The 25,924-nt window shown below is 48.9% G+C and overlaps 2 protein-coding genes across 3 annotated transcripts; both read left to right on the forward strand.

The window, feature by feature from the left end:
* Positions 1–14,637: 14,637 nt before the first annotated feature.
* Positions 14,638–18,112, forward strand: LOC308623485 (BOLA class I histocompatibility antigen, alpha chain BL3-7-like). 2 transcript variants are annotated; one of them, XM_081245944.1, is made up of 8 exons: positions 14,638–14,792; positions 15,127–15,396; positions 15,597–15,872; positions 16,494–16,769; positions 16,887–16,994; positions 17,422–17,454; positions 17,595–17,642; positions 17,805–18,112. In XM_081245944.1, exons 1-8 carry the CDS (start codon positions 14,720–14,722, stop codon positions 17,807–17,809), a joined length of 1,089 nt encoding a protein of 362 aa, XP_081102070.1. In that variant the 5' UTR covers positions 14,638–14,719; the 3' UTR covers positions 17,810–18,112. The 2 variants fall into 2 exon arrangements, with proteins under 2 accessions (XP_081102070.1, XP_081102071.1); XM_081245945.1 differs by lacking the exon at positions 17,422–17,454 and having other exon boundaries at positions 16,887–17,027.
* A 4,547-nt stretch (positions 18,113–22,659) lies between these two features.
* LOC308624314 (MHC class I polypeptide-related sequence B-like) lies at positions 22,660–25,569 on the forward strand (the record flags this gene model as incomplete). The annotated part of the gene is given in 8 exon segments (XM_081247403.1): positions 22,660–22,711; positions 23,351–23,611; positions 23,843–23,860; positions 23,863–24,104; positions 24,108–24,129; positions 24,710–24,976; positions 25,099–25,248; positions 25,559–25,569. Coding segments are annotated over 8 exon segments (1,023 nt in total).
* Between the last annotated feature and the right edge of the window lie 355 nt (positions 25,570–25,924).

The following is a 25,924-nucleotide window of genomic DNA, read 5'->3' on the forward strand; positions in this document are numbered from 1 at the left end:
AGTCCAGGAACTCATGTTCCCTGGTGTGAGAATGCTCCTGCCAGGTTAGGCAGAACTTGCTTTAGAACTCTGGTCCCCAGCCTACTGCATGTCTTGTGTCTGTTTTTCTTAGCACTGTTTTCTCACTCTCAAATCTGCAAGGTAGAAATTGCATTACTGCTTGGCAGGTGAGGAAATGCTCAGAGAATTTCGTTCAGCCCTCAACTCAGTAAGTATGGGCTGGGGTCCGCTCTGGGCCAGATGTGCTCAAGGCTCCACAGCTGGTTGGTGGAAAAGCCAGGCAGATTCACCCCCAGGTCTACCTGACTTGAAAGCTCATACCCATTGACCTGGCTCAAGTATTGTTTCTCCCTGTTTCCCTTTGCTCTTCTTACTGGCCCAGAGAGACCTTTTTCCTTGTCCCTATTGTACATCGCACATCGTCAGGGTTTGCCTTCTCTGGAAAGTCTGGGCACTATACACTGGTACCGGTTTCAAGCTTTGTTGAACTGGTGAGCCCTCCCATCAAATCTGCATTAGAACAAAAGCTTTGTGCACCCACTGTGTGAGCCTTAGGTATACATATCGGACTTCCTGCAGTGTGTCCTGTGATGTTCTGTTGTGGATGGAGGACACAGCCACACCTCTGTGGCTCAGAAGTGGGTGGATGGTTCCAGCTTCGATCTTCTAAAAGGTCCTCAGACAGGAAAACATGCCTCAGAAAGCAAGGTTGCTGGAGGGTGGACAGCTGCTAACCAGCTTGCTATCTGGGACATCACACTGAATTGGGGGGGGAAGATGGCCTCTGCCATGGTGTGGGGGTCCAGGAACCAGAGAGGAAGACCTTCCTGCAGGTCAGTGGTTCTTGAACTTGAAGGGCTGAAGCACCTTTACATGAGGTCAGGGACCTCACGTTCCCCATTAGCTGGCAGGTTCCCATTTTTCAGTAGAAAAAGAATCCCTGTAAAATTTTGGAGGAGAGAAGCTTTCCTTCTTGTTTCTCGGTGATAGGGTTATACATGGTTCATTTTTGAACTGCAATGTATGTATGCACAGGCTAAAGTCCTACTTATTGGGACATAAGAGGCCCAAACTACTGTTGTTACAGTTAAGGGAAACTAGCATACGATTAAACAGCCCACAACATTCAACATTGAAGTGAAACTAACCACATTTATAAATTAAAAGCAAGATTAGCAGCTGTTAAGAAAATAAATAAAACTTGTGTAAGACAATGTAAATGATGCATAAATAACGAAGTGAATCCTGAAAATTAGACATTTCAACCATCTGAGGTTTTTTTTTTTTTTTGGCTGCGCTGTGTCTTTCTTGAGGCATGTGGGATCTTAGTTGCGGCATGCAGGATCTAGTTCCCTGACCAGGGATTGAACCTGGGCCCCTTGCTTTGGGAGGCTGGAGTCTTAACCACTGGACCACCAGGGAGGTCCCAGCCATCTGAGTTTCTATTTCAGGTTATGAACTCCAAAATGGACTAACATCCAGTAACGTGCAGTGTGCAGTCCTAAGCCGTGAATTATAATAGAGTCTGTGGATTTGGCTTTGTTTGTCTGTGAGAACTAAAGAAAAGGCTGGTATTTGGGTCAGTTCAAATCTATTGGATGAGCTGTGGATCTCATAGTCATGGAAATGAAGGGATGAAGATAGATAAATGTAAACCTAGATTTGTTACTGTGTATATTTATTTTTGTTATTCTTGTATTTAATAGTCTTTCTTTCTTTATATAATAAGTTTTATTTATGTCTAGTAGTCTTTAAAAAATTATTTATTTTTATTTATTTTTGGCTGCATTGAGTCTTCGTTGCTGTGCGTGGGCTTTTTTCTAGTTGCAGCGAGCAGGGGCTACTCTTTGTTGCGGTGTGTGGGCTTCTCATTGCAGTGGCTTCTCTTTTTGCGGAGCATGGGCTCTAGGTGCGCGGGCTTCAGTAGTTGTGGCACGTGGGCTCAGTAGCTCTTGGGCTCTAGAGCGCAGGCTCAGTAGTTGTAGTGCATGGGCTTTGTTGCTCTGTGGCATATGGGATCTTCCGGGACCAGGGCTCAAAACTGTGTCGCCTGTATTGGCAGGTGGATTCTTAACCACTGCACCACCAGGGAAGCCCTGCATTTATTTTAAATGAAAAAAGTTTTATTGAGGTATAGTTGATTTACAATATTATGTTAGTTTCAGGTGTACAACATAGTGATCCAAAATTTTTATAGATTATACTCAATTTAAAGTTGTTACAAAGTAACGGCTATATTTCCTTTGCTGTATAATACATCCTCGTAGCTTATTTATTTTATACATAGTAGTTTGTACCTCTTATTCCCTTACCCCTATCTTGCCCCTCCCCGTTTCCCTCTTTGCATTGGTAGCCACTAGTTTGTTTCTATACCTGCTGTTTCTGTTTTGCTATATTCATTCGTTTATTTTATTCTTTAAATTCTACATATAAGTGATAACATACAGTATTTGTCTTTCACTGACTTATTTCACTAAACATAATACCCTCCAGGGTCATCCATGTTGTTGTAAATGGCAAATTTTCATTCTTTTTAATGGCAGAATAGTATTCCATTCATCTGTTGATGAACACTTAGCTTGCTTCCATATCTTGGCAATTGTAAATAGTGATGCTATGAACATTGGGGTGCATGTATCTTTTTGAATTAGTGTTTTCATTTTTTTTATTGGAGTATAGTTGCTTTACAATGTTGTGTTAGTTTCTGTTGTACAGCAAAGTGAATCAGCCACATGTATATATATATATCCTCTATTCCTTGGATTTCCTTCCCATTTAGGTCACCACAGAACATTGAGTGTTTTCATCTTCTTTTTTTAAAAACATTATTAATTGGCTTGCGCTCGGTCTTAGTTGCGGCAGGCGGGCTCATTAGTTTCGACTCACGGGCTCCTTAGTTGTGGCACACAGGCTCCCCAGTTGTGGCATGCGAACTCTTAGTTGTGGCATGCATGTGGGATCTAGTTCCCTGACCAGGGATCAAACCCGGACCCCCTGCATTGGGAGCTCAGAGTCTTATCCACTGTGCCACCAGCGAAGTCCCCATATGGTAGTTCTATTTTTAGCTTTTTGAGGAAACTCCACACTCTTTTCCACAGTGGCTGTACCAATTTACATTCCCATCAACAGCATACAAGTGTTCCCTTCTCTCCACATCCTCACTAACATTAGCTATTTGTTGACCTTTTTAAAAAAATTTATTTATTTGTTTATTTTTGGTTGCGTTGGGTCTTCGTTGCTGCGTGCGGGCTTTCTCTGGTTGTGGCGAGCGGGGGGCTACTATGCATTGCAGCGCGCGGGCTTCTCATTGCGGTGGCTTCTCTTGTTGCGGAGCACGGGCTGTAGAGCACAGGCTAAGTAGTTGTGGCGCACGGGCTTTGTTGCTCCACGGCATGTGGAATATTCCCTGACCAGGGCACGAACCTGTGTCTCCTACATTGGCAGGCGGATTCTTAGCCACTGCACCACCAGGGAAGCCCTTGACTTTTTTGTTTGTTTGTTTTTGTTTTTGTTTTTGTTGTTGTTGATTTTATTCTTTTTTTTAATTTATTTTTATTTTTTATTTTTTGCTTTATAACAAAGTGAATCAGTTATACATACACATATGTTCCCATATCCCCTCCCTTTTGCGTCTCCCTCCCACCCTCCCTATCCCACCCCGCCAGGCGGTCACAAAGCACCGAGCTGATCTCCCTGTGCTATGCGGCTGCTTCCCACTAGCTATCTACCTTACGTTTGATAGTGTATATATGTCCATGCTGCTCTTTCACTTTGTCACAGCTTACCCTTCCCCCTCCCCATATCCTCAAGTCCATTCTCTAGTAGGTCTGTGTCTTTATTCCTGTCTTACCCCTATGTTCTTCATGACATTTTTTTTCTTAAATTCCATATATATGTGTCAGCATACAGTATTTGTCTTTCTCTTTCTGACTTACTTCACTCTGTATGACAGACTCTAGGTCCATCCACCTCATTACAAATAGCTCAATTTAATTTGTTTTTATGGCTGAGTAATATTCCATTGTATATATGTGCCACATCTTCTTTACCCATTCATCTGATGATGGACACTTAGGTTGTTTCCATCTCCGGGCTATTGTAAATAGGGCTGCTATGAACATTTTGGTGCATGTCTCTTTTTGAATTATGGTTTTCTCAGGGTATATGCCCAGTAGTGGGATTGCTGGGTCATATGGTAGTTGTATTTGTAGTTTTTTAAGGAACCTGCATACTGTTCTCCATAGTGGCTGTATCAATTTACATTCCCACCAGCAGTGCAAGAGGGTTCCCTTTTCTCCACACCCTCTCCAGCATTTATTGTTTCTAGATTTTTTGATGATGGCCATTCTGACTGGTGTGAGATGATATCTCATTGTAGTTTTGATTTGCATTTCTCTAATGAGCAAAGATGTTGACCTTGACTTTTTGATAATAGTTATTTTGACAGGTATGAGGTGATAAGATAGCTCATGGTGGTTTTGATCTGCATTTCTCCTATGATTAGCAAGTGTTGAACATCTTTTCATGTGCCTGTTGGCCATCTGTATGTCTTCTTTGGAAAAATGTCTATTCAGGTTTTCTGACCATTTTTTAATTGGATTGTTTGTTTTTTTGATGTTGAGTTGTATGAGCTGTTTATGTTTTATATATTAACTCCTTATCAGTCATATCAATATTTTCCCCCATTCGTTAGGTTGTCTTTTGATTTTGTTGATGGTTTCATTTCCTCTGCAAAAGCTTATGAGGTTTGGACTTCCCTGGTGGCGCAGTGGTTAAGAATCTGCCTGCCAATGCAGGGGACACGGGTTCGAGCCCTGGTCTGGGAAGATCCCACATGCTGCAGAACAACTAAGCCCGTGTGCCACTACTACTGAGCCTGCGCTCTAGAGCCCATGAACTACAACTACTGAGCCTGTGCGCCACAACTACTGAAGGCCGCACGCCTAGAGCCCGTAGCTCCACAAGAGAAGCCACCTCAAAGAGAAGCCCGTGCACCACAACGAAGAGTAGCCCCCACTGGCCGCAACTAGAGAAAGCCCACACATAGCAGTGAAGACCCAATGCAGCCAAAAATAAATAAATATTAAAAAAAAAAAAAAAGCTTATGAGTTTTGGGACTTCCCTGGTGGTCCAGTGGCTAAGACTCTATGTTCTCAATGCAGGGGGCCTGAGTTCGATCCCTGGTTGGGGAACTAGATCCCACATGCTGCAACTAAGAGTTCGCATGCAGCAACTAAAGATCCTGCATGCTTCAACTAAAGATCCCGCATGCCACAATGAAGACCGAAGATCTGGCGTGCCGCAACTAAGACATGGCACAGCTAAATGGATAAATACATATTTTTTTAAAAAAGCTTATGAGTTTTGGGAATTCCCTGGCAGTCCAGTGGTTAGGACTCGGTGCTTTCACTGCCGCCACTCGGCGTGACCAAAAAAAAAAAAAAAAAAGAGCTTATGAGAGTTTAATTAGGTCCCACATGGTTATTTTTGCTTTTGTTTTGTTTCCTTTGCCTTAGGAGACAGATCTGAAAAAATATTGCTGCTATTTATGTTGGAGGGTGTTCTGCCTGTCTTCTAGGAGTTTTATGGTTTCAGGTCTTACATTTAGGTCTTAAATCCATTTTGAGTTTATTTTTATATATGGTATGAGGAAATTTTCTAATCTCATTCTTTTTACATGTAGCTGTCAGTTTTCCCATCACCACTTGTTGAAGAGACTGTCTTTTTTCCATTGTATATTCTTGCCTCCTTAGTTGTAGATTAACTGACTAGATGTGTGAGTTTATTATGTGTCTGTTTTTGTGCCAGTACTATGCTGTTTTGATTACTGTAGCTTTGCAGAATAATCTGAAATGAGGGAGCATGATACTTCCAGCTTTGATCTTTTTTCTCAAGATTGCTTTGGCAGTTTCGGGTCTTTTGTGGTCCGTATAAATTTTAGGATTATTTGTTCTAGTTCTGTGTGTCCCATAGATTTTGGATCATTGTGTTTTTGTTTCAATAGTCTAGGTATTTTTAAATTTCTCCTTTGATTTCTTCGGTGATCCATTAGCATGTTGTTTAGCTTCCATGTGTTTGTGTTTCTTGCAGATTTTTTCTTGTAGTTGATTTCTAGTCTCCTTTGTTGCCACATTTTGGCTAACTTGCTGTTTTTGTTTCTATGTATCTGATAGATTGGTTACATTTCCTGATCTTGGAAAAGTGGCCTTTTGTAGGAGACGTTATGCGTCCCAGCTGTGCACTCCTCTCTGGTCACCGGAGCTATATGCTCTAGGGGTGCCCCCTATGTGGGCTGTGTGAGTCCTTCTGTTGATGTGGGCTGACTACTGTGGACCATCTAGTAGGCATGGCTGGCCCCTGGTCTGGTTGATTGACAGGCCTTGCCTTGTGCAGAAGCTGATGGCTGCTTTTTGGCAGGGCTGGATCATGAGGTAGCTTGTGTGGGATCCCAGGGGGTCCTGGGGCTAAAGCTGGCTCACTGGTGGGCAGATCCAGGTTCGGAGGAGTATGGTTGTAGGTTCGAGTTCCTGGATCTAGTGTTGGTCTGCTGGTGAGTGGGGCTGAATCCTGGGGTGGCTGGCTGAGGAGTCTAAGGTGTCCCAAAGCTGGTGTTGGTCTGCTGGTGGGTGGGACCGGGGCATGGGGGATCCCAGGGCTTGTGCCCCCTCACTGGGAGATGGAGCTGGGTTCTGGGGTCTCTGATTGAGGGACCCTGAGGGTCCTAAAGCTGGTGTCAACTTGCTGGTGGATGGGGCTGGATCTCAGGGCAGCAGGCTGATGGGCCCAATGTGTCCCAGAGCAGGAGTTGACCTGCTGGTGGGCAGGTCTGTCTGGGGCTTAGGAAGTCCTGGGACTGGTGCCAGCCTGCTGGTGTGTTGGTTGGGTCCTGACAATGCAGGCTGCGGGGCTGTGTTGGTCCCTGGGCCAGTGTCCACCTGTTGGTGGGTGGGGTTGGGGTCCAGATGATCCCAGGGCTGGTGCCCACTCACCAGTGGATGAAACTGGGCCCTGGGGCTAGTGCTGGCCCACTGGCAAGCAGAGCCAGGACCTGGGTTCTCTGGCTGCTGGGCCAGGTATCCCAGAACTGGTGTTGTATTGCTGGTGGATGGCACTGAGACCCAGCAGGACCTGGGGCTGGCATCGCCCTGCTGGTTGGTGGGCTGGTTCCTGCCCTGTCAGACTCGGTGCTGTGGTGGTCCTGGGGGTGGTATCCGTTCACTGGTGGGGGGGATTTCTGGTGTTGGTGCCTGCTGATTGGTATGTGAGGCTGGTCCCGGACTTGCTGGTGGATAGTGCTGGGGCCCAGAGTGTCCTGCGGCTGGTGCCTGCCCACTGATGGGTGGAGCTGGGTCCAGTGGTATCGGGAAGCTGGGTCCAGGGCCCTGGGAATCTTAGGTCTAGTGCCTGTGCACTTGTGTGTGGGGCTGGCTCCTGGGCTCTGGTGGACAGGACCATGTCTGAGGGTGGCTGTGAGCTCAAGGAGTTTAAGACAGCCTGCCTGGGAGCCCACAGCCCCTCATTCTCACCCCCCCCCCCCACAACACATAATGATCCTTTGAGGTCTGTGCAGCGTTGCATTGCCCTGGCCCGCCTCCTAGTGGAGCAAAACTTCCCAGCCATTGCCATCCTCTGTGGGATGCCCCAGGAGGAGAGGTGAGTCAGAGATGAGGAAGATGTTTTGTGTCCTTGTGAGGAAAAGAGGCCATTAAAAGAAGGGACTTTCAACATTTTTCTGCTTTCCTTTCTCACAAAGGCTTTCTCAGTATCAACAGTTTAAAGATTTTCAGCAGTGAATTCTTGTGGCTACCAACCTGTTCAGCCTAGGCATGGACATTGAGCAGGTGAACGTTGACTTTAGAATTCCAACACCTATCGCTGAATGTTCAACTTGTCAGCATTAGAGACCAATACTGGGCCCTGATATAGCACTATCTCTTGAGTGACCAACTAGCTGCTAATTGACGACTTACTTTCTGTCCCCTCCATCCTTGGAGGGCCAGAGGTTCATCTTCACTGGGACAGACACCTATTCCATGTACGGATCTTCTTTTCCGTTCCTCAGAACTTTAGCCAGCACCGCTACCTGGTGACCATTGAAATTCCTGATGTACAGACTTGGAATTGCTCTTAGCAGAATATCTGACCAGGGGCCAACTTCACAGTGAAGGAGGCTGCAGGCTGAGCCACGACCATGAGATCCACTGGTCATATCCCAATCTGCACCACCCAGGGGCTGCCGGCCACACAGAATGCTGGACAGGCCTTCTGAGGATGCAACTAAAGCTCCAGCTTTGAGGAAACATCTTGAAGGGATGGGGTTACATCTTTCTGGATGCAGTATATTATTAAATCAGAGACCTTTATATAGTGCCATGTTCTCAATAGGAAAATAAGGTGGGTCCAGGACCAAGGTTTGGAAACAGGTATCACCCCATTTACCATTACTTTCAATCACCCACTGGGGGATTTTACACTTCTTGCCTTTACATCTCCACAGGGTTGGGGGTCCTGGTTCTCAAAAGGGGCACTCTTATAAGGTGTACCACAAGGATACCATGGAACTACACCTCTACACATGACTGTTGCCTCCAGAGAAGTTTGGACTCCATGTGCCCAGAGACCAGCAGGTAAGAAGAGGAGTTCCCTCTTCTCGAGGAAGGAGTAATTTACCCTAATCTGCAGAAAGGGGTGGAGCTACTATCACAATGAGGGCAGGAGGAATCCATTCAGAAGTGGTGGTAGACTGGGCGCTTCCTGGTTCTCTCACGTTCCCTGTAATTTGAACAGACAAATGCAGCAACCCAGCCTGAGAAAGGCTGCTCAAGCTGCCATGACAGAATACCATCGGCTGGGAGACTTAAAAACAGAAATTAATTTGCTCACAGTTCTGGAGGCTGGAAGTCCAAGATCAAGATGCCAGCAGGGTTAGTGTCTGGTGGGGCCTCTCTTCCTGGCTTGCAGACAGTGACCTCACAGCCTTTCCTCTGTGAGCACAGGGGAATTGAAAAAGAGAGAGACGGAACTCCCTGGTGGTCCAGTGGTTAGGACTCCATACTTTCACTGCCGAGGGCCCGGGTTTGATCCCTGGTCGGGGAACTAAGATCCCACAAGCCACTCGGCATGGCCACACCACCACCCCCACCAAAAAAAAAAAGAAAAAAAAAAGGCTATCTCTGGTGTCTCTTGCTCTTATAAAGACACCAGTTCTATCATATTAGGGCTCCATCCTTATGATCTTGTTTATCCTTAATTACCTCCTTAAAGGCTCTATCTTCAAATAGAGTCTCATTGGTCTTTAGGTCTTCAACATAAGAATCTGGTTGGGAGGGATGTAATTAAGTCCAATAACAGAAGTGTTTGATTTCCAGAGGCCCAGACCCATCAGGTGTGAAGGTTTGGGTCACACTCCCAGGTAAGGCACAGGGCCCATGCTCCTGTGCTCTGAAATCTATGGCAGCGTTTGTGCAGAGGCCCTGCTTCCCGTGGGCTGTTCCCAGACAGTAACTGGTCACAGCAGGGACACTATGGGAGGCTCATTCCTGGGAGACATGGGACTCCTCTGATGACCAACTGTGACTTGAGGACTCCCTCTGGCCTTGCTTAACTTCGCTTAGATTGTTTTTGGTGGTCTTGGAGAGTCCAGGAAACCTCTCCTTCTGTCGATCACTTGTGATCAGAGTTGCATCTTGGTCTGCTGGCTCTCTCATCTTTTCTGGTTCCCTCTCCATATTCTCTGACAGATGTTTAATAAAATTCTGCTGAGTTTAATCCTATTTTGGCATTTGTTTCTTGGAGGACTGGGACTAACAAAATAATTTCCATCTGTATACCAACAGCCTACTTACTTATTCCATCTTATAAAATCCTTCTCTTTATCCAACTTCTCCTACCAGCATCTGTTCCATTTCGCTTGTTTCGTATTATCTCTTTGAGGTGATAGATGTTTGGTTTTTTAAAAATTGAAGTGTAGTTAAGTTACAATGCTGTGTTTCAAGTGTACAGCAAAGTGATTCAGTAAATACATATACATTGATATATATTCTTTTCAGATTCTTTTCTATTACAGGTTTTTACAAGATATTGAATATAATTCCTTGTGCTATCTACTAGATCATTGTTTACCTATTCTATATATAGTAGTGTGTATATGTTAATCCCAAACTCCTAATTTATATCTCCCCCCACCTACTTTTGCCTTTGGTAACCGGAAGTTTGTTTTCTATGTCGTGAGTCTATTTATGTTTTGTAAATAAGCTCATTTGTATCATTTTTTAAGATTCCACATATAAATGATATCATATGATATTGTCTTTCTTTGTCTGACTAACTATAGATGTTTGTTGTTTTAAGCTGCTAAGGTTTAGAAGTAGTTTGATACACAGCAATAGATAACTAACAAAGCTCTTTTAAATCTCTGTTATTCTATAGGTATTGCCTAAATCTGTTTTATCTCCTTTCACCTTGAAAATGTTATTTATACTCATTTCCACTTCCTCTCTTCCTCTTATTTTTTTTCCTTTTTTCCCCCTCTTCTTTCTTTTACTTTTGTTTTCTTTTGTCTTTTCTCCTTCCCTCTTGCTTTCTTCCTTCTCTCCTCTCCTTCCTTTATTCTTATTGTCGGATGTTTCAAACATATAAAATAATACTATGTGGTTATACTGAAAGGAAGCATTATCTGTATATGCTAAAATTATAATGCCAAGGTATATGGAATAAAAGTAAAATAAAGGAAGAAAAGAAAATGCCTGGGTGATTCTGCAAACAAGGAAGTGACTTGCAACTCCTATTTCCTTTCCTTAAGCTGAGTTTGTTTCTTTTTAAAAAATATTTATTTATTTATCTGGCTGCATCGTGTCTTAGTTGTGGCATGTGGGCTCTTCGTTGCGGCACGCAGGCTTCTCACTAGTTGTGACATGCGGGCTCCAGAGCGTGCGGGCTCAGTAGCTGCAGTGTGTGGGCTCTCTAGTTGTGGCACAGGCTCAGTAGTTGCAGTGCGCTTAGTTGCCCTGTGGCATGTGGGATCCTAGTTCCCAGCCAGGGATTGAACTCGCATCCCCTGCATTGGAAGGTGGATTCTTAACCACTGGACCACCAGGGAAGTCCCAAGCTGAGTTTGTTTCATTTTCAGAGTAAACACATCAGCTCCATGAACTCTTACACATTTCTGGTAAAAGCTTAAGTTGGTACTAGCACTGTTTTTTAAATTTATGTTTTTACTGAAGTATAGTTGATTTACAATGTTGTGTTGGGTACTAGCACTTTGGAAATCAAAATAGCATTATCTAGTATGGTTAAAGTGTATATACCATATACTCCAGTATTTGATTTTAAAAATCCTGAAAGAATATTTAATTTTAATTTTTGTTTTAGCACATACAGGAATGCTTTGCTGCTCCTCCCTTCCGAAGGTGGAGCTTAATTTTCTCCTCCTGAGTGTGGGCTGCACTTAATGACTCTCTTCTACCTGATAGAGTAAGGCTTATGTAATGGTGTATGACGCTGGGTCTAGGACATAAAACTCACTTCAGCTTCCATCTTTGTTGCTCTCTTGCTCAGATCACTTGCTCTGGGGGAAGCCAGCTGCCATGTCATAAGCAGCCCTATGGAAAGGTCCATGTGGCTGCAAATTGAGGCCCTCTTCCAAGAGCCGTACGAGTGAGCCATGTTTGATGTGAATCCTGCAGCCCTAGTCAAGCCATCAGATGATGCAGCCCTGGCTGACAACTTGATCGTCTCCTTTAGAGAGGCCCAGAGCCAGAAACACTCTGGGAGATAATAAATGTTTGTTGTTTTGAGCAGCTAAGTTTTGAATAATTTATTTTGCAGCAGTAGGTAACTAATATAGTGTCTCAGGAGGAAAATAAATTCTTGTACTTTAATTTTTGTTTGCTCTAAATTAATTATAAGATATTAAACATGTCATTTGGTTTTAAGATTTAAGAAGAATTTCCTTCTTAAATGGCTAATACGATTTTTTTTTTTTTTAAATTTTGGCTGCGCTGGGTCTTTGTTGTGGCACGTGGGCTCTTCCTTGTGGTGCTCAGGCTTTCTCTAGTTGCTGTATGTGGGCTTCTCTTGTTTTGGCCTCTCTAGCGTGGGCTTAGTTGCCCTGTGGCATGTGGGATCCTAGTTCCCCAACCAGGGATTGAACCTGCGTCCTCTGAATTGGAAGGCAGATTCTCAACCACTGGACCACCAGGGAAGTCCCAATAGAATATATTTCATTACTATTCAAACACTCTATTAACCTGAACTTCAGTTTCTAGCTGTGACCCAATTAAACACAAAAGGAAGAACCAAGCCATGATAGGCAGATTCTATGAAGGACTTCTAATAACCACCTCCCTGGTTATTCACCTTGCCCACAGTTATTCAACCAAACACTAACGTAGGCTCTGCTGTGGGAATGGGGTGGAAGCCGGCCAGGAAAGGCAGCAGGAAGAGAGCATCACAAAGGGTAGCAGGGATCCTCAGCTCCCCAAGGATCCCACATGGCCAGAATTTTTTTCTTTTGTCCCAGGCTGTGTGGCCTGCGGGGTCTTAGTTCCCTGACCAGGGATTGAACCCAAGCTACAACAGTGAAGGTGCCCAGTCCTAACCACTGGGCCACCAGGGAACTCCCCAGATTTTTAATAAATATATATCTACAGGCTTAGCAGGATATTCTTTGCAGATAGTATTTACTACATTCTGTGGGGCTGCATAAAACCAATTGCCTTGCAATGTTAATCGGTAAAGAAAATAATACCAAGTACCCCAACAAAATATGTACATCCCTTAGGTGTTAATCATAAACATATGCAGTGCATGAATGTTGGTGAAGGGCATTTTGACTGCATTAAATACTTGCACCTTTGGGGTGATTAAAATTTGCCCACTCTTCTAGTTGAAATACACAGCAACACATTGTGCTTCCATGTATTGAAGATATTATGTCCAGGATCTGTAGGGAAGGAAAACTTTTCCTTTCTTCCCTTCTAGGTTCTTTGGCTGGTCTAATAATTAAATTGACATAAGACAGATTAGCAGGAGAAAATAAACTTAATTTCATATGTATGGGAGTTCATAGACATATGAGACCCAAGTGACCAAAACGGGCAGCTTTTATACCTTTTAGACAAACAATAAAAATTTGAAGAACTGACAAGACAAATTGGGCCTTGGGGCAGTAAATTAGTGAAGTAAGAAGTTTCCTTTAAACAGCGTTCTTGGCCCTAAATTCCCTACCTCTGGTGTTAAGGGTGCCTTCTACCCTCCTGGTACGGGGAGGGTACCTTTGACATGGGAGATTTACTTCCTGCATTCAAGGAGGCAAAGGGGATCAGAATGTCCTTCTTGCATTGCTGTCTCCTAAGTAACTGTCAATGAAAATTCAATTAACTATCAAGAAGAAAAAAGGGAATTTTATTTGAGCGAAACTGAGGATTATAACCTGGGAAGCAGTTTTTCGGAAAGCTCTGAGAACTGTTCTGCTTGTTAGAAGTCAAAGGCACAGTCATATACATTTTCGAGACAAAGGATCATACATCAAAATGACATACTGATTTTTTTTTTTTTTTTTTTTTTTTTGCGGTACGCGGGCCTCTCACTGTTGTGGCCTCTCCCGTTGCGGAGCACAGGCTCCGGACGCGCAGGCTCAGCGGCCATGGCTCACGGGCCTAGCTGCTCTGCAGCATATGGGATCTTCCCGGACCGGGGCATAAACCCGTGTCCCCTGCATCGGCAGGCAGACTCTCAACCACTGCGCCACCAGGGAAGCCCCAAAATATAAATTTTATTTCATCATAACATCAGTTCAAAATAATCAATATGCCAGAATGATATATTTTGGGGTGGTATTTTTCTGCTCCACTTCAACTCACACAAACTCAGGGATATGGAATGAAGACAATTTTAAAACACAACAACACAGGAGACACTGATACATGGTTTGGGAAAGTAAAATTTAGGAGCTTTGTGAGTATGATTGGCAGTGCTATTTAGACACATTTCTATATTGGTAAGGGCCAAAATCAGTTTTACAGATTAGATTCCTGATGTTTGCGGATGGATCATCAAGATTGTGCTCCCCCGCTATAGTTAACAAACACAAAGGAAACTGATCCATATGGGAATCTCTATCTGGTGTTTTCAGGCACAACTTCTCCAGGTTTAAAGCACAAAACCCCTGTTCCTCCACCTCCATTCCCAGAGAGACCTCACTCTCTGGCATCAAGGTCCCTGGCGGGTGAGTTTTCTTCTAGAAGAGTCTAAGGGGTGAGAGATAAGGGGTGAGAGGCAGATGGTCCTGTTCAGCCACGATGGTTTCGAAACAACACTGGAGGAAAAAAACTGGCTGAGCCCAATCTGGGCATGGCTTCTTGGTTTCCTCAGACAGCCCCTGGGTCAGGACTCAGAGAGACAATGTGACGAAGAGCATTCGGTGCAGGAGCAGCGGGATCAGGGCAAAGTCCCAGAACTCGAGTGTGGCTCACAGGGCCTCTCTCAGGGCGGTGTCTGGGGCGGGGACGCTCAGTGTTGGAGATTCTTCATCTCCCTTGAGTTTCACTTTCTTTCTCACAGCCTGTGTCGAACCCTCCTGACTGGATACTCATGACGACGCCCCAGTCCTCACTCCCATTGTGTGTCCGGTTTCTAGAAGCCAATCGGCGTCCCCGCGGTTCCCGGTTACGAAGTCTCCACCTGCCTGGGGACTCAGCTTCTCCCCCAGACCCCGAGGATGCTGGTCATGGCGCTGCGAACCCTCCTCCGGCTGCTCTTGGGGTCCCTGGCCCTGACCGAGACCTGGGCAAGTGAGTGCGGGATCGGGAGGGAACCGCCTCGGCGGGAAGGAGCGAGGGGCCCGCCTGGCTGGGGCGCAAGACCCGGGGGGGGGGGGGGAGGAGCAATTCCGCAACTCTCCGCCCCCACCCTCACCTCGCCGCCCAGCTCTGACCACTCCCCTGTCCCTTCGAGTGCCCTACACCCTCCTCTCACCCATTCAGGTCTCACGCCGCCCCTTTTCTGTCTCACGAGTCCCCTTGTCCCCGCCCCCACCAGACCCCCCCCCCCCACCTCGGACCCGGGGACCCGCGCCGGGAGGAGGGTCGGACCGGGTCTAACTCCTCCCCGCCACAAATATCTCAGGCTCCCACTCCCTGAGGTATTTCCACACCGGGGTGTCCCGGCCCGGCCGCGGGGAGCCCCGCTTCGTCGCCGTCGGCTACGTGGACGACACGCAGTTCGTGCGGTTTGACAGCGACGCCCCGAATCCGAGGAAGGAGCCGCGGGCGCAGTGGGTGGAGCAGGAGGGGCCGGAGTATTGGGAGCAGGAGACGCGGATCTCCAAGGACGACGCACAGATCTCCCGAGCGAACCTGAACATCCTGCGCAGCTACTACAACCAGAGCGAGGCCGGTGAGCGACGCAGGCCCGGGTCCGGGTCACGACCCCCATCCCCAGGGATGGGCCAGCGTCGCCCCGAGTCTCCGGGTCCGAGGGTCACCCCAACGTTGCGGGACCCCCCCGGTCCCCGACCCGGGAAGAGCCCGTGGGGACTTTACCCGGTTTCATTTCAGTTTGGGTTTAATCGCTGCGGCTGGTCGGGGCGGGGTCAGGGTCTCACACCCTCCAGCAGATGTACGGCTGCGACGTGGGGCCGGACGGTCACCTCCTCCGCGGGTACACACAATTCGCCTACGACGGCGCCGATTACATCGCCCTGAACGAGGACCTGCGCACCTGGACCGCGGCCGACGCGGCGGCTCAGAACACCAAGCGCAAGCTTGAGGGGGCCGGTGCTGCGGAGCGCCACAGAGCCTACCTGGACGGGGCATGCGTAGATGCGCTCCTCAGCTACTTGGAGGCCGGGAAGGACACGCTGCAGCGCGCAGGTACCAGGGGCCGCGGGGCCTCCCTGGTCTCCCCTCGGGCTGGAGCTGGCTTCCCACAAAGGGAGGAAATGGGGTCCCTGTGGGAACACCGCCCCAACTTCTTGTCAGGAGAGGGAGGAATCCGCCCAGGTTTTCATATTCTGTACAAGACAGTGACTCGCCGGTGGCCTCACTTCTCTGAAAGACAGTTAAGGAATCCAGTCTCTTTGGGGAAGAAGCTGGAAACCATCCCTGAAATAACTGATCATCGGTGCCCTTTGACCCTGACCCCCATCTTGTGAACCATGACTTTCTCTCTCAAGGCCTGTTCTCAGCCTGAGAACATCTTAGGAGGCCTGACTCCAGCTTTTCTGAATCATACAGCCTCCACCAAAGTCAGGACCATTACTCTGTATTCTCTCCTTTACATGGAGCCTCCTACCTTGGCTTTCTTCCTTATTCTAGAACTTTCCAAGGACTGGGAGATTTTCCCCGACCCCGGAGTCCAGGCCTGTGTCTGGTGTTTGTGCTTGTTATTTTCAAACCCATTATGCTGTCCATTCTCAGGATGGTCACATGATGCTGCTTCAGTGGCCCATGAAGGTAACACTAAGTGTGAATTTTCTGATTCTTCCTCCTCAGACCCTCCAAAGACACGTGTGACCCATCACCCCATCTCTGACCGTGAGGTCACCCTGAGGTGCTGGGCCCTGGGCTTCTACCCTAAGGAGATTTCACTGACCTGGCAACGTGATGGGGAGGATCAGACCCAGGACATGGAGCTTGTGGAGACCAGGCCTTCAGGGGATGGAACCTTCCAGAAGTGGGTGGCCCTGGTGGTGCCTTCTGGAGAGGAGCAGAGATACACGTGCCATGTGCAGCACGAGGGGCTTCAGGAGCCCCTCACCCTGAGATGGGGTAAGGAGGGACATGGGGGTGGAGCTTCCTCTCAGATAAAGCAGGAGCCCTTCTGGACACGTTCAGCAAGGTCGGGATTCAAGCCTGAGGTCAGGGCCCCTTCCCTTTCCTCCACAGACCCTCCTCAGCCCACCGTCCTCATCATGGGCCTCATTGTTGGCCTGGTTCTCTTGGTCACTGGAGCCGTGGTGGCTGGAGCTGTGATCTGGAGGAAGAAGCACTCAGGTAGGGAAGGGAAGGAGGGATCTGAGTTTTCTTGTCTCACTGGGGGGTTTCAAGCCCAGGTTGAAGTTTGCCTGCCTCATTACTGGAAAGTACCCTAACACACATGTGGAATATGGAGCTGAGTGCTAACACTTACCCTTTAGTAAAGTACATGGGAAAATGAAAGACAGATTTTTCACCTTCATAATTCCAGTTGGGGGCCTGTTTCTCAGCACTTGAAGGTCAGAGGGGAAAGGTCCCGCTAAGGACAGACCCCCAGGAGGGCAGCTGGTCCAGTCCCGCCATATCTCCTTTCTTCATGTTCCTGCTCCTGTCCTGGATTTTTGGTTACAGTTCCAGAAAGTTCTCTGTGGTCTAGGGCTAGGGGGTTCCTCTAGGATCTCAACTCAGTCTTCTCCCTGGCCTCTCACGTGTTTTCTTCTTACAGGTGAAAAAGGAGGGAGCTACGCTCGGGCTGCAAGTAAGTGTGGAAGGGGTGTGATTCCTGAGACCCTTGTGAGGGTGCAGACAGGAGGCCATGGGGGGCTCACCCTCCTAAAGTTCCTTCTCTAGTTTCTCTCCTGTGGGTTCTGACCACGTCCTGGTTTTGTTCTCCCCCAGGCAGTGACAGTGCCCAGGGCTCTGATGTGTCTCTCACGGATCCTAAAGGTAAGACCCTGGAGGGCCTAGATTGGGAGAGGTGTTGGGGCAAGGGGATGCCCCGGGTGGTGGGGATCTTTGAGTGGGACATTTGAGCATGTGGGGGGCTGTTGGGAAGGTCAGCACTTACGTGACTGACCTGACTTTGTTCATGGTTATTTTCTTTCACAGTGTGAGCAGCCTCGTGGGGACTGCGTGGTGCACGGTCCCACGTTGTGGCCTCAGATCCCGTGACTCCTCTCTCTGCAGCTGCATCTGAATGTGTCTGTGTTCCTCGGAGCATAATGTGCGGAGGTGGGGAGACTGGCCCACCCCTGCCCACTACGACCCCTCCCCACCCTGACCTGTGTTCTCCTCCCTGATCCACTTGCCTGTTGCAGCAGAGGCAGGGCTGGGCCACCTCCATCCCTGTCTTAACTTCGTGGTGCACTGAGTGATAATGTCTTACTTGCCTGTTGGAAATAAAATCTCTATATGAATTTTGTTTTTTCTAATTCCTGCCATGAGGCGTTGATGGGATAATAAAGGAAAGGATTCTTAAAGTTTGAGAGAGAAAATAAATGGAAGCGCTGAGAACCTTCCAGAATCCGTGGGCTTGCTGTGCTCTGTCTGCTGCAGGTGGGACAGAAGGAGGCGGTGAGGAGCTGAGCGTGGATGCAGCCTGTGCCCACTCCGTGCTCACTGCATCGTGGGTTTTGATGTGGTCACTCCTGGTCACATCTTCTCAGCTCCTTTGTCCTTGTCCCTTCAGTAGAACTTTGTCCCACCAGCTGTGATCTCAGAGGAAGTCACCAGGTCAGCCTCGGCTCAGGCCTGTGTCCAGTCCTCAGTCCCCATCTTTTGGGTGTTATTTCTTTGTTTTTTAGAGGTTTTTGCCTGAGTTTGTGTTTTATTCTCCTCTGGGTGTCCCCCACCTCTGACAGCTGGAGGAGTCGTTTGGCCTGTTGTCGTCCCCACAAGGCCCAAGCCTGCCCCTGCACACAGGAGAGTCTGTGGTGTCCAGAGGTGGATTTTCAGATTCATCCAGCTCTTGCCCTTTGTCTAGGGTTTGATTGTTCTTTCCATATTTTCTCCAACCTTCTCAAAGGATCCAGATTCTGGAATTAGCAGAAAGGCGGGAAACCATAATGTCTCATCTTAGGTAAGTTCCTGTTGGAATTCTGCTCTGTTCGCCTACCCACTCTCCCTGCCCTTAGCTCTAGTAATCCCAGTGCTGGCTCCAATACAAACTCATGGATTTATAAAGCAGAGTCTAGGACTTCCCTGGTGGTCCATTGGTTAAGATGCTGCTCTTCCACTGCAGGGGCTTGGGTTTGATCCCTGGTCAGGGAAGTTCCACACCCTGTGTGGCCAAAAGAAGAAAAAAAAAATGTGTAAAGCAGAGTCTAATTTAGGTTTATATTTGGTTGGAAAATAGGATCCATGAGTCAAGGATCATTGTTTTCTGAAAAAAAAATATATACTTGTGTGAGGCAGTGTGGAGGAAGGTTGGTTGGTGGGAAGGGGAGAGCAGCACTTGTGAGAAAAACACCGGCAGCACTGATGTCAGTGTGAGTAGATGTTGTTCTGTAGCTGCCACAAAACAGCATTTGGCCTGAGGTTACATTAATAAAGATACTGTCTCTAGAATAGGGAGGTGCTTTACATTGAACATTCACTCAACTGATACGGTTGTGTGCCAGATATATGACACAGTATTTTGCATCTGGGAAACATCACTGAAGTAAAAACAGAAAAATTGCTGGCCTTGTGGAGCATGTATTCTAGTGGGAAGAGACAGACTATGTGCTATCAGCATAGTAAATAAGGAAAGTGTTCTGTCACAAGGGGATACATACAATGGAAAAGATGCAGTGGAGAAGGTGATCCAGAGTGTGAGTATGGGGACAGGGAAGATGGTTATTTTAGTAGGGTGCTCAGTGTGGGCCTCACTGGGAAGGTGACCTTTTTTTTTTTTTTTTTTGTGGTAAGCGGGCCTCTCACTGTTGTGGCCTCTCCCTTTGCGGAGCACAGACTCTGGATGCGCAGGCTCAGCAGCCATGGCTCACGGGCCCAGCTGCTCTGCGGCATGTGGGATCTTCCCAGACCGGGGCACGAACCCATGTCCCCTGCATCGGCAGGCGGACTCTCAACCACTGCGCCACCAGGGAAGCCCCGGAAGGTGACCTTTGAGGAAAGATTTGAAGGACATGAGGAATTATCCCTGAGGATGTCTGGAGGAGGTTCTTTCCGGGCAGAGGGAACCTCCAGGCAAATGCACCAGGGCAGAAGCATGTCTGTGTGTCCCAGTTAAAGTGAGGAGGCCAGTATGGCAGGAGCAGAGATTAACTGAGATGAGATCAGAGGTACAGCCAGACCATGTAGGCCTGGAGGATGTTGGAAGGGTTTTGACGTTTGCTCTGAGGGAGATGAGAGTTATAAGATAGTTTTGAGCAGAAGAGGGACTTGGTATGACTTCTTGATTTTTTTTAAATATTTTTATTTTATTGGAGTATAGTTGATTTACAATGTTGTGTTAGTTTCAAGTGTACAGCAAAGTGATTCAGCTATACATATACATATATTCTTTCTTTTTTAGATTCTTTTCTCATATTGGTTATCACAGAATATTGAATAGAGTTCCCTGTGCTATACAGTAGGTCCTTGTTGGTTATCTATCTTATACATAGTAGTGTATGTGTGTTCATCCCAAGCTCCTGATTTATCTCCCCCCCCCACATTTCCCCGTTGGTAACTGTAAGTTTGGGGGTTTTTTTGTTGTTCTTTTTTTAAAGAAGATGTTGGGGGTAGGAGTTTATTAATTAATTTATTTATTTTTGCTGTGTTAGGTCTTCATTTCTGTGCGAGGGCTTTCTCTAGTTGTGGCTAGTGGGGGCCACTCTTCATCGCGGTGCGCGGGCCTCTCACTATCGCAGCCTCTCTTGTTGCGGAGCACAGGCTCCAGACGCGCAGGCTCAGTAGCTGTGGCTCACGGGCCTAGTTGCTCCACGGCATGTGGGATCCTCCCAGACCAGGGCTCGAACCCGTGTCCCCTGCATTAGCAGGCAGATTCTCAAACACTGCGCCACCAGGGAAGCCCTGTAAGTTTGTTTTGATATCTGTAAGTCTGTTTCTGTTTTGTAAATAAGTTCATTTGTATCTTTTTTTAAAATTAGATTCCACATATTAGTGATATCATATGGTATTTGTCTTTCTCTGTCCTTACTTCACTTAGTATGATAATCTCTAGGGCCATCCATGCTGCTGAAAATGACATTACTTTATTCTTTTTTATGGCTGAGTGTATTCCATCAGACTTCACCTTTAAAAGTATCACTTTGGCTGCTGTGCTGAGAACAGAACTGGAAGTCATTCTGGCTTATACATGAACTAAGTTGACTTTTGGGCTAAGTAACTTGCCTCTTTGTGGCCTGTCAGACATACATTGTACATGTGCTTTAATTATTAAAGAAAAGGGCACATTAACCAGAAGTAAAGAATCTCCATGTTAAAAATAAAGATTAAATGCCCCTCTTCTTGGGACTCCAACGCTGGTTCACCTTTGATGATAAGACTCCCTTCCTAGGTGCCAAGGCCATACGGTATGTGCTGCACGTGTACGTGCTGTAGCCCTGACTTGTTTAATGTTCTTTGTTCTGACAAGATATAAAAGCCTGTGCTGTGCTGACAGCCCTGCTGGGTTCAGGGCTAGTCCTTAGTTTGGCTCAAATAAAACTCTTTTCTTTTCTTATTATAGATTGTTTTTTGATTAATTTCATTGACAGAGTGAATCTGATGGCCTTGAGGCCTAGAGATTCTTCCTGTGGTTTCTGTGGTCTCTACTCCCCCCCTCCTCCCTTACTTCCCCCTCCCCCACTCATGTTCACTCTGGTTTTCTGCTGTGCCCGTGTTCCCACCGCTGATTCTCTCCTTGCCTCCTCCCCTGCCATCTCTTGCGCCCCCTCAGGATTGGTCCTGCCCCTCCCTGCTGTCTCCTCCTCTCTACAGTTCTCTGATCCCTTCCTAGGGCGTCCTCACCCGCATCCCCTTTCCCACCACAGGTCCCTCTCTTCCCCTCATGGGTCTTTACCTGCAAGGACCAGACACCTGCATGGCTCCTACTTCCCCCCAACTTTCACTAACCTTACATTTCTGGGGGTGGCTTTTGCCCAGGGGGACTTCCCTCCCTCATCACTACCCCATTTTCATCACCAGGGGGAGCTCTCCTGCTAATGATAACTGGGCCTTGAGCACAGCCCCTGTGGGAGGACCTGTCCCTGGTCTTGGCACCCATCCTCCTACCTCTGCCCCAGTGCAGCCACTGCTCTTGGCCCTCATTCAGTGTGGGCCTTTCCCCCAGCACTGCCCCTTCCCCACTCCTGCATCCTAAACCTCACTCTCTTGAGACCTCCACTCCCCAGGCCTCAGGTGCTGGACTCCACTAGCCCTGGTCCCTCTGCACGTCCCCCCATGGCACATTGCCCAGCTCCCACTCCTTGCTTGAGTGCCTGGGGCCCTCACCACGTTCTCATCAATCACAAGCCTCCTCCCAGGAATCACCACGCCATCCTCACCCTCCCTCAACAAGAGCACCCCTCCTCTCCTGTCTTCACCCTAACCCAAGGTCCCCCAGAGTCACCCCTGAGGCATGCTCATCCCCTGCTCCCCAATCCAGGCCCTCACCACTGTCTCCTCTGCAGCCCCTTGCCCTTCCTTCCTCCCCAATAGGAATACTACCCTTGGTCCAACTGCCCACCTCCTTGGCCTTCATCACCCTCTCTTAGGTTGACTGACCCCAGTGGGCTCTCACTACCTCAACCATGTATCCAAAACCCTTGTTGATGCCACTTGGTCAGTTGGCCTTCCCCTACAGGGGGTCTTCCACTAGCCCCTCCCTCCTGTGCTGGCTACCTGACCCACACCCTCTGTGGAGGTGTGACCTGCCCCCAACCACCCCCACCATGCAGGTCCCTCCCAATGAGCACCTTGGCTTTCCAGTTCTATTTTCTCTTGCCACCCCTCCTAATTCTCCATGACCCTTGGGCACATGGCACTGACTCAGGCCCCCAACACCCACCTCTCCCAGGGGACACTGGCAGGTACAGCCACCTCCCCACCTGGGGCCTCACCATGCCTCTTGCACTCTGGGCCCAGACCCACTGCTTCACCTCCACCAGGGGTACTGGCCCACCTTCCACTCTCTTAGGGCCACAGCCCAGGCCCTCAGGCCCCTCTGCCTCCTGTCTCACACTCCCTTGAACCCACCTTGTCCATGAAGAGCCTGCCCTACAGGCAGCAGCCCTCGCTCTCCATCTCACCTGACCCGCCTCTGACCAGGGCTGCCTCTGATCCCGAGCCTGACACTGCCCCTCCCTCCCATCTGACTCCACCTCCCCTCACCCTGGTCCTCCTGCCTCTCCCTTGCCCCCTGCAGACCAGCCTCTCCCCTTGGCCTCCTGCCTGGACCCTTAGGGAGATGGTGCCTCCCTGTCCTGGCACTTGTCCTGCATGTTTGCCCATCTCCACCCCTCCCTCCACTCCTCAATTCCCCTCTCCTTCACTTCTCTTTTTCTTTTTTCCCCTGTGTTGGAAAAATTCTCATTGTGGTCCCTGGTACATGTGCATGTTCTGCATCCTCAAGACCTGGAGCAGATCAGGACAGCAGAACTTGTCTGGTAAACATTTGATGTGCACTTGTTTCTGGAAAGCTCTTTCATCTGCGATTCCCCCCTCCCCAGGATCACACAGTCTTCATTACAACCTCACGGTGCTGTCCTGGGATGGATCTGTGCAGTCCAGCTTTTTCACTGGGGGACACTTGGATGGCCAGGCCTTCCTGCACTATGACCGTGAGACAGGCAGGGTAGAACCCCGGGGACTGTGGGCAGAAGAGCTGGGAGCTGAGACGTGGGACACAGAGTCCAAGGACTTGACAGAGACCTGGAAGGACCCCAGAGAGCTTCTAGCAGAAATCCTGGCCCTTCAGGAGGGGAAAGGAGGTGAGAGTGGGGAGGGTCCGAGAGCGCTGTGAGGCCTTTCACTGGATTTGGGGGCAGGGGCCAGAGGATAGGCGTCTGTGAGTTCAGCAGGGGGGTGGCCATGACTCAGCAGCCCTGGGAAGACATGGAGGGGAGCAGGGAGGGGGCCCTCTGGCTGGAGTTTCTCACTTGGGTGTGAGGACAGAGGGACACGGGGACTGGAGGAGTCACTGCTGGTGGGGTGGGGTGCAGGTGTGAATTCCCTCCAGGAGATCTGGGCTGTGAAATCCGAGAAGACAACCACGCCTGGGGCTTCAGGTTTCTCTACTACGATGGGGAGCTCCTCCTCTCCTGTCACCCAGAGACCCACAGATGTACAGTGCCCCAGTCCTTGGCTCGGAACTTGGCCATTGAAATGGAGAAGTCCTGGGACACAGACGGCTTTCAAAGCAAGTATTACCAGGCCCACGTGCAGGGAGAGCTTTGTGGAAGACTGCGAGGTTATTTGGAATCCTGAACAGGCTTCAGGGAGCGAACAGGTACTGCTCCTGGACCAGGGCCCTTCCTCTCCCCCAAACCCCTAGAGCCTCCCCGCCCTGACTCTGCACACACAGACCCTCCCTGTCCTCTGGGTACATATGTGCTCTGTTGGCGTGGTGTCCTGCAATTTCCTGCTCTGTTAAATCCACTGCAGAAAGATGGGCAGGTGGGGAGGGGAATGAACCGCACTGGTGACAATCATCCAGGGGAGCAGTGGGCCCTCCGACAGAAACTGTACCAGGGAAGGTGGGTGTCAGGCAGGAAAGGAAGCCCCTAGACTGGGGTGGGCCCCCCTGACTCCCAGCCTGCCTGTCCCAGAAAGTTCCCTCCTGGTCCCCAGGAGCGCACCCCGCACGGCCCCCTCCTCAGCATCAGCACGTGGATCCAAGAGAGTGAGGCCCCATCCCAGCTCCTCCTCCTGCCCGGCTGAAGGAACTGGGCTCCAGGGTGCAGAACAGACTTGGAGCAGGTCTGGGGTGGACGAGGGCTCAGCCAGAGGTGGAGAGTGTTCTCTCCGTCTCCCTTAGAGGGAGCAGGGCTTGGCCCCGGGCCTCGCTGGCTCTGTGCTTTCTCCCCCAGGGCCCCCAGCCATGAACGAGGCCCCCAGCCAGGACTCAGAGGGCATAGTCAACCTCACATGCTGGGCTTTTGGCTTCTTTCCCCGGAATATCTCAGTGACCTGGTTTTGGGATGAGGAGCACATGAGCCAGGAGACCCAGCGGTCTGGGGGTGTCCTGCCTGATGGGAACGGGACCTACCGGACCTGGGTAACCGTAAGAGTTTCCCAAGGAGAGGAGCAGCGTGTCAAGTGCCACGTGGAACACAGCGGGAATCACAGTGCACACAGTGCGCCCTCTGCTGAGCCTGGGGTGATCCTGGAGGGGGTTGTGACCCTGGAAGGGTCAGAGACCAGGGTCAGGGAGAGAGCAGGCCGGTGGCTCTGGGGTGCCTGGGTTATATATAATAAGGCCCTTTCTCAGGAAAGACCCTGGTGCATCAGAGTCAGTGGCGGACCATCCTGGGTGTTGCTGCCTTTGCTCTTGTTTTTATCATCAGGCTTTGTGTCCTTTGCTGCACGAAGAAGAAGAAGAAGACAGCATCAGCTGTGGGGAGCCCAGGTGAGAAATCTGGGTGGGGGTAGGGATGGGAGGGGCTCTGCCTGGGATGTAGGGTCCCCCTCGTGTCCCTCTGCACAGATGTGAGAGGATGAGAAAACTCTGTTTCAGGAGCTGGATTTTGGGGTATTTGTGAGGGGAATGGGAGCCACGTCTGCTGTAACCCCTTGGTCCTGCTCAAAACCAGGGCTGGGCTGGGGCCCTTTAGTGTCCAGCGGGGCCTCTCTTTGCTCTGGGTGAGACTGGGTGGCACTGAGGGTTGCGGCTCTCTGCTCTGTTCTCATCTCTTTTTGTGCACTCTCGGGCTCATCAGACCTCATCTAGGGGGTATGTGTTGGATCATGTACTGGTTGGGAGGGTCTAGGTCATCATGGATTGATTCAGAGGGAACCTGAAATAAAGTGTCTGTGACCTCGTGGCGTGGAGTTAAAAACTGAGGCGGAATTTAGATGGAAGGCAATGGCTCTTATCTCTTCCTGAATTTCTCTTCCCCAATTTTTTAGCCCTTGTTAAAAATCCAAGTAAAAGAACCACAAGGCTCAAACTAGGGGTCAGTGGATGGTGCTGGAGCCCTGGCCATGACGTCCCCTTGGGAGGTCCCACTTAGAAAGAGATGTTTTGCATCTCTGGGAACACACAATTAAGTGTCTATGACCCGGTGGGGAGGCGTTAAAAACTG

Source organism: Mesoplodon bidens, assembly GCF_964165515.1.
Source record: "Mesoplodon bidens genome assembly, chromosome: 10".
Lineage (NCBI taxonomy): Eukaryota > Metazoa > Chordata > Mammalia > Artiodactyla > Ziphiidae > Mesoplodon > Mesoplodon bidens.

Excerpts from the sequence above, each read along its gene's own strand:
- LOC308623485 (XM_081245945.1), top strand. The coding sequence starts at position 14,720 with ATGCTGGTCATGGCGCTGCGAACCCTCCTCCGGCTGCTCTTGGGGTCC. Across the intron at positions 15,397-15,596 it reads CTACAACCAGAGCGAGGCCG|GGTCTCACACCCTCCAGCAG; the intron begins GTGAGCGACGCA and ends GGGCGGGGTCAG. Across the intron at positions 16,770-16,886 it reads GCCCCTCACCCTGAGATGGG|ACCCTCCTCAGCCCACCGTC; the intron begins GTAAGGAGGGAC and ends TTTCCTCCACAG.